This window comes from Oryzias latipes, chromosome 18 (assembly GCF_053564925.1).
Source record: "Oryzias latipes strain Hd-rR chromosome 18, Olatipes_Hd-rR_3.1".
NCBI classification, from domain to species: Eukaryota; Metazoa; Chordata; class Actinopteri; order Beloniformes; family Adrianichthyidae; genus Oryzias; species Oryzias latipes.
This window is the reverse complement of record NC_136254.1, coordinates 14,447,929-14,460,321: the sequence shown is the minus strand read 5'-3', so window position 1 is coordinate 14,460,321 and position 12,393 is coordinate 14,447,929. Positions and strand designations below refer to the sequence as shown.

The 12,393-nt window shown below is 41.5% G+C and overlaps 1 protein-coding gene across 22 annotated transcripts in view; it reads left to right on the top strand.

Annotated features, from left to right (window-relative positions):
• si:ch211-200p22.4 (phosphatidylinositol-binding clathrin assembly protein) overlaps window positions 1-12,393 on the top strand; it is a 147,820-nt gene that overhangs the window by 28,060 nt on the left and 107,367 nt on the right. For all 22 annotated transcript variants that reach the window (XM_078935970.1, XM_011487628.4, XM_078935981.1 and 19 more), the window contains one exon: window positions 8,807-8,949. In XM_078935970.1, the coding sequence (XP_078792096.1) occupies window positions 8,807-8,949 (143 nt within the window). The remainder of the gene's footprint in view (window positions 1-8,806; window positions 8,950-12,393) is intronic.

Genomic DNA, 12,393 nt, shown 5'->3' with positions numbered 1-12,393 from the left:
CGCTCCAACCTGCCTGCACTCGCCTCTTCACCTCTTTTCCACAATCCCCATCACACTGAACTGTTGACCCCAAGTACTTAAACTCCTGCACCTTCTTCACCTCAGCCCCCTGTAACCTAACGCTTCTACCTTGATCCCTCTCGTTCAGACACATGTATTCTGTCTTACTACGACTGACCTTCATGCCTCTTCTTTCCAGAGCAAACCTCCACCTCTCTAGCTGTTCCTCCACCTGCTCTCTACTCTCACTGCAAATTACAATGTCATCCGCAAACATCATTGTCCAGGGAGATTCCTGTCTTACCTCGTCTGTCAGCCTGTCCATCAGCATAGCAAACAAAAAAGGACTCAAAGCTGATCCTTGGTGTAGTCCCACCTCCACCTTGAACTCCTCTGTCTGACCTACAGCACATCTCACCACCGTCATACTTCTCTCATACATGTCCTGAACTACTCTGACATACTTCTCTGCCACTCCAGACGACCTCATACAGTACCACAGCTCCTCCCTCGGCACCCTGTCATACGCCTTCTCTAAATCTACGAACACACAATGCAGCTCCTTCTGACCTTCTCTGTACTTTTCCATCAACATTCTCAAAGCAAAAATGGCATCAGTGGTGCTCTTACGGGGCATGAAACCATACTGCTGCTCACAGATCTCCACCTTCTTCCTAAGCCTGGCTTCCACTACTCTTTCCCACAGCTTCATTGTGTGGCTCATCAACTTTATTCCTCTATAGTTGCTGCAGTTCTGCGTGTCACCCTTGTTCTTAAAGATTGGAACCAGAACGCTTCTCCTCCATTCCTCAGGCATCTTCTCACTCTCTAAAATCCTATTGAACAACCTTGTTAGAAATTCCACTGCTGTCTCTCCTAGGCACTTCCATACCTCCACAGGTACGTCATCAGGACCAACGGCCTTTCCGCTCTTCATCCTTTTCAGAGCCTTCCTAACCTCCTCCTTTCCAATCTCTGCTACTTCCTGCTCCACAACAACCACATCTTCCTCCCTTCTTTCCCTGTCATTTTCCACGTTCATCAGCTCCTCAAAATACTCCTTCCATCTTTTCTGTACACTCTCCTGGGTTGTTAGCACCTTTCCATCTCTGTCCTTAATCACCCTTATCTGTTGCACGTCCTTCCCATCTCTGTCTCTCTGTCTGGCTAGCCTGTACAAGTCCTTCTCTCCTTCCTTTGTGTCTAACCTGTCATATAGCTCATCGTAAGCCTTCTGTTTGGCCTTTGCCACCTCTCTCTTCACTCTACGCTGCGCTTCCTTGTACTCCTGTCTACCTTCCTCAGTCCTTTCTACATCCCACTTCCTTTTAGCCAACCTCTTCCTCTGGACGCATTCCTGTACTTCCTCATTCCACCACCAAGTCTCTTTACCGTCTTTCCTCTTTCCAGATGACACACCTAGCACCTTCCTACCTGTTTCCCTGATAATCTCTGCTGTAGTTTCCCAGTCATCTGGAAGCTCATCCTGACCACCCAGGACCTGCCTCAACTTCTGCCTAAATTCCTCACAAGTTTCTTCATTCTGTAGCTTCCACCACTTGGTCTTCTTTTCTGTTTTCCCTCTCTTCTTCTTCCTGACCTCCAGAGTCATCTTACACACCACCATGCGGTGCTGTCTGGCTACACTCTCTCCTACCACCACTTTGCAGTCATTAACCTCTCTCAAATGACCTCGTCTACATAGGATGTAGTCCACCTGAGTACTCCTACCTCCACTTCTGTATGTCACTCTATGTTCCTCTCTCTTCTGGAAGTAAGTGTTGACTACAGCCATTTCCATCCTCTTTGCAAAGTCCACCACCATCTGTCCCTCCAGATTCCTTTCCTTCACACCAAACCTCCCCATCACCTCCTCATCACCTCTGTTGCCCTCACCAACATGCCCATTAAAGTCTGCTCCAATAACAACTCTCTCTCCTCTGGGAAAACTCTCTATGACCTCATCCAACTCACTCCAGAATCTCTCCTTCACTTCTAACTCACAGCCAACCTGTGGCGCATACCCACTGACTACATTCACCATCACCCCTTCAATTTCTAACTTTAGGCTCATCATCCTGTCTGAGACTCTTTTCACCTCTAGAACACTGTTTACAAACTCCCCCTTCAGAATCACTCCTACCCCGTTTCTCTTCCTATCAACACCATGATAGAACAGTTTGTATCCTCCTCCAATACTACGTGCCTTGCTGCCCTTCCACCTTGTCTCCTGCACACACAGTACATCTACCTTCCTTCTCTCCATCATGTCTGCCAGCTCTCTGCCTTTCCCTGTCATTGTGCCAACGTTAAGAGTCCCTATTCTCAAACCTATGTTCCTGCCTTTTCCCTTCTCTCTCTGGCCACGGACCCTTCTGCCTCCCCTCTTTCTTCGACCAACAGTAGTCAAATTTCCACCGACACCCTGTAGGTTAACAGCATCGGTGGCGGTCGTTGTTAACCCGGGCCTCGACCGATCCGGTATGTCTAAAGTGTTGTGGATGATTCGCATGGTTATTTTGGCAATTTTTACGCCGGATGCCCTTCCTGACGCAACCCTCTCTATTTATCCGGGCTTGGGACCGGCACAGAAGTAACTGGCTTGCAACCCCTGTGGCTAGATTCCATCTCACACAAAGACACGTGAAGGAAATGAACTCGGCGTTTGCTGTCATTCCGGAAGGATTGCAAACAAAAGTTTTCAAAAAACACAACACAAATGTTTTCAGGTGCGTTGTCTCATCTAGCTTTTCCCCAATGTTTGATTTTGCATTCATAAGTTTCAGTTTAGTGTGACATATCTGCCATCAAACAGCCTGCTGATTGGTCTAGATTCTATCCAATCAACTTTGTCTGTCTCGCATTGACGGTGTCTTGAAGCAGACATGGACTTTGGACTGGGTTCTGTACAATCAGGATTCTTCAGTCTTCAACCATTCTGGCCCGTTTCTATCTGAGTAAAACCCAGAAGGAGCAGCAAAGCCACACATAAAAAAAGTTTTTTATATTTTCATGTTAGTGTACCGACCAGCGTGTTTAAAAGGTCCACTGGAGAAAAAAACGTCTGAGCTCCGACTCAGACAATTAAGATTTGTATCCAAACTATAGTTTTTGTCATAGATAAAATGCTGCAATATAAAGAGAAAATTGCATTGGTTCATGAGAATTTTATTTTTTTCAAGTTCTTATAAATAAGAAACCCTTTGCAACACAGGATCATCTGCTGAAGCAAATTTACTCAATAAAAAAATTGACACTAAAAGTTAAATATGCCATTTTCTTCTGCTAAATACATTAAGTCTACTTTGGTGAGGCATCATTCTTATTACTCCTGGTAATCTATTCCAAAACATTGTTGTTCATCATAAGATGATGTGCTTTAAATCTTTTTTAAAAATTTTAAATGGCAGATCTCAAAGAAAATCAAAAATATTTTGCTGCAGAGGATTCACAGATCAAACACCGGCTTGTTGATTTAATGTCAGCAGATAAACTTTACAGTTTATTTTACAGTTTCAGGAAATCCTAAGCCAGAAATCCACAAATTTTGAATAGATAGAAATTAATGTTAAAAAAATTGTATGATTTATTTTTAAATTGTTAAAAATACATTTTTCTTCAGCCAAAGAGCAAAATTGAGGGTCAATAGAAACGGTTTGGTTCCTTAGCCTTGGTAGCAGACTCCATGTTAAATAAATATGGCAATTTAATTGGATAAAATCTAGACCCGGGGTCACCAACCTTTTTAACTCTGAGAGCTACTTCATGGGTACTGAGTCATATGAAGGTCTACCAGTTTGATAGGCTCTCCTGAAATAACAATTTGGTCAGTTTGCCTTAAGATATTTATTTTATAATGATTAATTATCTCATAAATTTGAAAATATTCATCACTTTAATGATTTCTCACAATAATTATCAACAATGATAAAAAGACAGGAAACAAATATCAATATTCAGACCTTTTTTAATCTCAGTAATTGTTACCTTTTCAGATGATTCCTTACATCACTACATTTCATAGGAAAAATGTCCCATTTTACTATGTTGCACCATGTTTATCAATAGCCATCGTTTTGGCTCATGGTTTTCTCTGTAAACAGCAGCTTTATTTTTCTGTGGAGTCGAAGTCTCTGCTTCCGTTTACACACTGGCTCTTTTCTCCCCAAAGAAACTTTCTAAATATGTTTTATTGTTTGGCTTTGTGTGGTCTGATGTGGCGAGCTCTTTCAAAATAAAATTTCCTTCAGGGTCAAAAAATAATCAAAACAGAAATAATCTGTTATTGTATTTATTTGTTTTTTCTCTCTATGGCTGATTGAGAATTGCATATTACTTCAAATTATGACAAATAAACTTTCCATGTTGAGCAAATGCTTTGAAAATAATCTGGTTGTTGTGTGACTGATTACAGGTGTTTTTAAAAATTATTGTGCAACTCTATTTTGATAACCAGTGTAACATGCTCATTCAGTTTTATCGGGTAATGCCACTCTTCTGTTAGTCTAACGAGAAGCTACTCTCTTTGGTTACCAGATGTGAGAACCAGCAGCACATGACCTTTTTATGCTGATGAACAAAGCATGAACAGTGAGTGGTGATGATGAAAGTAAAGATGAAGGAATGGAAAATGTTGGTTGAGTAATTAAAAAGATTTGTTGCACTTCACCTGTTTAGCGGTGTGTCTGTATTGATGTTTGTGCTCGAGAGGCTCACTACATGCAGTGAATGCAGCGAAGGGAGACACTCTTTCAATAAAACCAGGGGACCTGGACACATGTTGATTTATATCGATCCCCATTAATGTGGAGAACAGTGAAGAGTGACTTGAGGCCAAGACCTTTGAGATTAAGGATTGTTTTTTATGCATTAGGTAATTTGGAAGCCTAATGATACTACATAGATTTTCTGTCTACATGTGTGATCTGTACAAATGTCTAAAATAAGTTATTTCATTAAAATAAGGCATTAATACAAATCATACAAATACCATACATACTTTTTAACACGGGTGTAGATTTTTGCATAGAAAATAATCAAAAATGATTTGTTGCAAAAAATCTTAAGTGCATTACTTTGAATAGTCTCTTTAGTCATTATTTGTTCAGTGAAATGGGACGTCCTGTCAGTACAGTAATTGTTTGATTTTTGATTTGATTTAAAATGGTTTATTTCATCAGGTAGACATTCATACAAGGACTTATCAAACTTGGGATAGTTAAGCATAAAATTAAAAATTGCTCGAAAGGGAGTGGAAGGACGCAAATTTATATAATCCAACCCCTGTTCTACTGTAACCATTTTTATTACAGGATTCTGCATATAGCTAGCGCTATTAGCATTAGCAATGCTAACTCCAGCTCCATTTAGCCTTGCCTGAGGTTTGATCGGTAATCCAGTGAGAATGACATTATTCATCCTCGCTTCCACTAGTTCCAAGAGAGGAGTTAGCTTAGCCTGGATGTCGTTCACTCGCTCCATGAAAGGATGCAACGTAGCTTGGATTTCGTCAAACATTCTTTTAAGGCATTCTTTACATTCTTTAAGGCTGTTGCTTGGTTTTTCTTAGGGGTCATGGTCAGCTCTCTATTTTTTGGAGAAAATCAACTTTTAAGTAACTTGAAAATAGTTGTATAGCCGCCATGAGCCACACGCGTCCGTGCTGTAACCCAGAACCGGAAGTGTTTGACTTACATTAGATACTTATTTTATGTAGGTTGACTAATTTCACATATGTACACCATGCTGTGGGGGAAAATCAGATTTCTAAATGTCTACTCACTTGACACACAGAGCATAGACTGGTTCTGTTCACCGACAGCGTAATCAAGCTGTATAGACATATGTGATGTAAAAACTTCAGTTTCTCATTTCCTTTTTATGGAATTTTTGCAATGTACTATAACATATAAAGTGGTACCTTGCTATAAAGCAATTGACCTTTTGCAGCCTTGGAGCTTGCAGATCACAGAACATTGTGTTGTGCGTCCTGACTGGACGAGGGCCCACTTTTTTCAAAATATAATATAAAACATGCAGCACAATATGCAATGTGTGACTCTTAAGTTATCTTCATACTGCCATCAGCAATTGATTTGATTTGATTTGAAATGGTTTATTTCAAGCAATTAAGTAGAAATAATACACAAAAGCAATATAATCATCAGGTATACATTCATACAGTAACTAATCAAACTTAGGATAATTAGACATATTAATAAATATTGCTTGAAAGGGAGTGGAAGGAAGCGAACTTATATAATCCCACCCCGTTATACTGTAACCATTTTATTACATGATTTATCAATATCCGGTTCTTAGCTTTTATCGGACAGAATTAAGAATCATAAGGTATCGATAAAGCACATGCCAAAGATGAATTACTTAAGTATTACGCCAAAAATAACTATTTTAGAAATAAACATGGCAAATGCAGATATATATGCAGATTATATTACTTATAAAAGTCATTTATATGAATAAAACATAATACTATATCAGTAAAGTAAACACAACACTGTTTCAGGAATTTTCATAGCAAAATTTCATCAAGTATCAAATGTTAAAAACATGTGCAAAATTATGCTACGTTAGGAAAGATTTTTAAATCAATTTATCAATTTTTGGAGCAAGTGAAGTAATATCATTAAAAGTCAATCAATTTAACAATATTCAATAAGTGATTAATCATTTGTTTTACTTTTTTTTATATTTTTTTTAATTTATTTTTTTATAATAATGTAATAAAAAGGGTCCATAATCTGTCGATTGTCCAAGGTTGGTATTTCTTCTTCTGCTGAATGACAGCTGATCTTCTGGGTTCAAAACAGTTAATAGTTCTCTTCGATGTTATGTCTGCAGACATTAGATTCAGGTCCATATCCTTCTTCAGCTGGTATCAGCTGCGGTGAAAGTTGAGGTCAAGTTGTCTGCAGGTCAGAGCTCTGCTGTTATTCAGGTGACGTCAGACGATGGAGAAAGTGATGAATCCACGTGTCATATTTCTTGAAATTATTTGGCTCTTTGGTTTATTACTCCATGTTGTTTCAGAAGACCGTGATCAAACACTTCTCAAAGTCCTTCATGGTGTTCACAACCAGAACCTTGGCCCGGTCCAGTGGACCGATCGGTTTGACGTAAATCCTGCAGCCTTTATACCCAAGTGTTCTCAATCTGCTTACGCTTCCTGAGAAGCCATGCATGTTTTGAGATTTCAGCATTCCTTCTGGTCAGATGGTCGCTCAGATAAGCAGCCGAACCTTTCAGGTGTTTCCTTTGGGTCATCAAAACTAGCTTGTGTTTGTGATTCACAAACCTGATGAGGATCGCTAGTATATCTGTCTCCTTCCTCCTGGGGAGCAGGGGGCAGGTCTCGATGGTATTGAGATCCAGGGAAATCCCTTTAGATGTGAGAAATGTTTCCATTTGGTGTACCAGAGACTCTCCACCGATCTCCGTATTAGCACTGCTAGCTACGCTGGCGCTAGCATTAGCAGTGCTAGCTCCTGCTGTTAGCTTTGCTCGAGGCTTGATTGGTACTCCAGTGAGAATGACATTATTCATCCTTACTTGCTGTTCCACATCGTCAAGTCTTTTCTCCAGAATCTCGACCCGGTTTTCTCGTTGCTCGTTTTGAGCCCGAAATCTTCGGAACTCTTCCATCATTTCCCAAAGTGGCGTTAGCTTAGCGGACACTTGCTTCATAAAACTTTCAGTGTTTCTTGAATAATGTCAAGAGACTTTTTGAGGTCTTCGTATTCCTGGGTTTTATTCGGGGGCATGGTCAGCTCTCTTTTTTGGAGAAAATCAACTTTTTAAGTAATTTGAAGATAGTTGTATTCGCAGAGAGGCGCGCCACGCGTCCTGCTGTTTAACCCGGAACGCAATGTGCGTTCAAGTGACCACTCTTAATGAACATTATGTAAACGTGTGTAAATCCGCGCTTCCGGCTTCCGCGTTCAAATCTATTGTGTTCACGTGTAGCTACAAAGGTTTCTATGACGATGCTCAGGCCCTATGAACAAAACGTGTGGCCATTGAACATGTGTTGAAAGTTAAACCAGGTGTAACTTTGACACCTGACACAGAAGTGTTAACCATTTAAAAATTGATCATGGAGTAGACATAATTGCTTTTGTGCCCGGCTGGAATTATGACACAAAGTCTTTTATGTATTGTAATAGAGCTGTGAAAGAAAAAGATTGGAGGAAGATTCATGAGATATGTGCCATTTTGACATTTTGCACCATGCCTCTACCAACTGTTGGTGATAGTAAACATTTTAAAAACAGGAATAAGCCCCTGTCTGCTTGTTCAGTGTGCTCATTCAAGAACAAGAACTCCTTCAAGAATTTAGCACGTTCTGAAAAGCGCTTCTAACGACTGGTGTGAACAAAGCTTTACACTGGCAATTTTTTTCCCTAATGAAATTCAAGGATTCTAGGAAGTCCTATTGTCATGTATTGGTAATTTTAATAAAATTATTTTGAGGTCAAGATAGAGATAGATAAAGGATTAAAACAGTAAGGCAGTGTATTACTAACGACACATACTGTGTAATTGACCTGTAAATCCAAACCAAGCACCTTTGAAAAGCTCACTTGTCTTGAAGAAAATGTAAAAAAAAGGATATGGTCAAAACATTAAGGAAAAGCTCCTCGAGAAGCTCTTGCAATAGTTATTTAACCACAATACACTGTCAACTTGTTCTTTTTAACTTCTGGATATAACTAGTATTGAAATGAGTATGCTCTGTTTTATTTGTTCTTTGCTGCTGTTTGACTGTTTTTGTCTTTTTATGAACCAGATCTGATCCACTGCACCAATGAGATGAACGTGAACATTCCCCAGCTGGCGGACACGCTTTTTGAACGCACTGCCAACTCCAGCTGGGTGGTGGTCTTCAAAGCCCTTATTGCCACCCACCACCTCATGATGTACGGCAATGAGGTAGGAGACGCACAAACCCTTCAGAGCAGTTGGTGCAACTGCTCTCATCAATAAGTAATATTATTACTCAACTCTGTCTGGCACTTGTGTTCATCAATATAAACACACATTTGAATCTTTTATTCATGCCCACATTGCTATTACAATAAACAGTAGGATGATCTGAGGGTGACAAAAGCATATGAGATACAAACAGGATGTGGTACAACTGATGAATAAAGATTGGACACAAGGCATGAATGATTGAAATGAATTGCAGAGAAATTAATTGGCAGTATGAGCTGGAGGGAAGATGAGCGAGAAGGGTGGAAGCAAATGGATAATCAAATAAATGAGCTTAGAGACATGGCTGGAAACTGAAAGAGTAACAGCCTCTTTGTGGATTTCCAGACATTTTTAGAGACCTGTTTTATGACTTCTGATCAGGACCCATGTCAGCAAAAAACAAAATTTACATGCAAAAGTGCAGTTTCTGAAAGGGAGAAATAAGATTGGAAGACTTGGTCTGGATTTGAACTTACGATCTTCCAGTCATGGGGAGGACACTCTACCGCAAAATTAATTCATCCTATGTTTTTTTTTTTTTAATGCTTTTTTTTAAAAGTTTATCTGCTGACATTAAATCAACAAGCCTGTGTGTGATCTGTGAATCCTCCACAGCAAAATATTGTTAAAAAGTTTGATTTCCTTAAGATAAAAAAAGGCTTAATTTTGGTCCGATTTTAAAAGGAAAAGACTCTGATCATCACAATAAAAGGACCCAGGCCGTGGTATTAATGTTTGTGATGAAGTGATGAAAGTGCAACAGATGAACAACATTTCAAACTTTTTTATAAAGAAATACGTTGTTATATAGAAAATGCTGTGCATACCTTATGCATGATTGGGATTTTATTCAAATCTACTCATAGACTGAGATTTACACAAACTCCTTGTTTATAAACACTCCGTGTTTATAAACGGGTCAGGTGGGTAGCTGACACCACCGCAGAGGGTGTGGGAGGCATTTGCCTCTATCAGAAGGACTCTGGACCCCCGGGAAACACCGGGCAGGCAGTTGTCTGTACGTCACATGTCCCTGTCCGCTCGCACGGGGCTCATCTCCCCATAAAACTCTCTGGTCCGCATTCACAGCCGCAGACACGGCCCCTCCGCGCGCTCACGCTGCGTCCTTCCTTCTGCCCGCTTGCACATCCCTCCTCTTCTTCTTTCTCTTTCGGCTTTTCCCATCAGGGGTCGCCACAGCAAATCATCCTTTTCCACCTCACTCTGTCATGAACATCTTCTACCCTAACATTAGCCAACTTCATGTCCTCTGTTAAGACATCCATGTATCTCCTCTTTGGCCGTCCTCTTGCCCTCCTGCCAGGCAGCTCCATCTCCAACATCCTTCTACCAATATATCCACTATCCCTCCTCTGAACATGTCCAAACCATCTCAGTCTGGCTTCTCTGACTTTGTCGCTAACACAGGCAACATGAGCCGTCCCTCTGATGTACTCGTTCCTTATCCTGTCTAACCTGGTCACTCCTAAGGAGAACCTCAACATCTTCATCTCCGCTACCTCCATCTCAGCCTCTTGTCTCTGTCTCACTGCTACCGTCTCTAACCCATAGAGCAGAGCTGGTCTCACCACTGTCTTGTACACCTTTCCTTTGAGTCTTGCTGACACTCTTCTGTCACACAACACTCCTGACACTTTCCTCCACCCGCTCCAACCTGCCTGCACTCGCCTCTTCACCTCTTTTCCACACTCCCCATCACACTGAACTGTTGACCCCAAGTACTTAAACTCCTGCACCTTCTTCACCTCAGCCCCCTGTAACCTAACGCTTCTACCTTGATCCCTCTCGTTCAGACACATGTATTCTGTCTTACTACGACTGACCTTCATGCCTCTTCTTTCCAGAGCAAACCTCCACCTCTCTAGCTGTTCCTCCACCTGCTCTCTACTCTCACTGCAAATTACAATGTCATCCGCAAACATCATTGTCCAGGGAGATTCCTGTCTTACCTCGTCTGTCAGCCTGTCCATCAGCATAGCAAACAAAAAAGGACTCAAAGCTGATCCTTGGTGTAGTCCCACCTCCACCTTGAACTCCTCTGTCTGACCTACAGCACATCTCACCACCGTCATACTTCTCTCATACATGTCCTGAACTACTCTGACATACTTCTCTGCCACTCCAGACGACCTCATACAGTACCACAGCTCCTCCCTCGGCACCCTGTCATACGCCTTCTCTAAATCTACGAACACACAATGCATCTCCTTCTGACCTTCTCTGTACTTTTCCATCAACATTCTCAAAGCAAAAATGGCATCAGTGGTGCTCTTACGGGGCATGAAACCATATTGCTGCTCACAAATCTCCACCTTCTTCCTAAGCCTGGCTTCCACTACTCTTTCCCACAGCTTCATTGTGTGGCTCATCAACTTTATTCCTCTATAGTTGCTGCAGTTCTGCGTGTCACCCTTGTTCTTAAAGATCGGAACCAGAACGCTTCTCTTCCATTCCTCAGGCATCTTCTCACTCTCTAGAATCCTATTGAACAACCTTGTTAGAAATTCCACTGCTGTCTCTCCTAAGCACTTCCATACCTCCACAGGTACGTCATCAGGACCAACAGCCTTTCCGCTCTTCATCCTTTTCAGAGCCTTCCTAACCTCAACCTTTCCAATCTCTGCTACTTCCTGCTCCACAACAACCACATCTTCCTCCCTTCTTTCCCTGTCATTTTCCACGTTCATCAGCTCCTCAAAATACTCCTTCCATCTTTTCTGTACACTCTCCTGGGTTGTTAGCACCTTTCCATCTCTGTCTCTATCCTGTCAGCACTTTGGTGAACCTTGTTCTGTTTAAAGTGCTTTATAAATAAAGTTGAGTTGAGTTGAGTTGAGTCCTTAATCACCCTTATCTGTTGCACGTCCTTCCCATCTCTGTCTCTCTGTCTGGCTAGCCTGTACAAGTCCTTCTCTCCTTCCTTTGTGTCTAACCTGTCATATAGCTCATCGTAAGCCTTCTGTTTGGCCTTTGCCACCTCTCTCTTCACTCTACGCTGCGCTTCCTTGTACTCCTGTCTACCTTCCTCAGTCCTTTCTACATCCCACTTCTTTTTAGCCAACCTCTTCCTCTGGACGCATTCCTGTACTTCCTCATTCCACCACCAAGTCTCTTTACCGTCTTTCCTCTTTCCAGATGACACACCTAGCACCTTCCTACCTGTTTCCCTGATAATTTCTGCTGTAGTTTCCCAGTCATCTGGAAGCTCATCCTGACCACCCAGGACCTGTCTCAACTTCTGCCTAAATTCCTCACAAGTTTCTTCATTCTGTAGCTTCCACCACTTGGTCTTCTTTTCTGTTTTCCCTCTCTTCTTCTTCCTGACCTCCAGAGTCATCTTACACACCACCATGCGGTGCTGTCTGGCTACACTCTCTC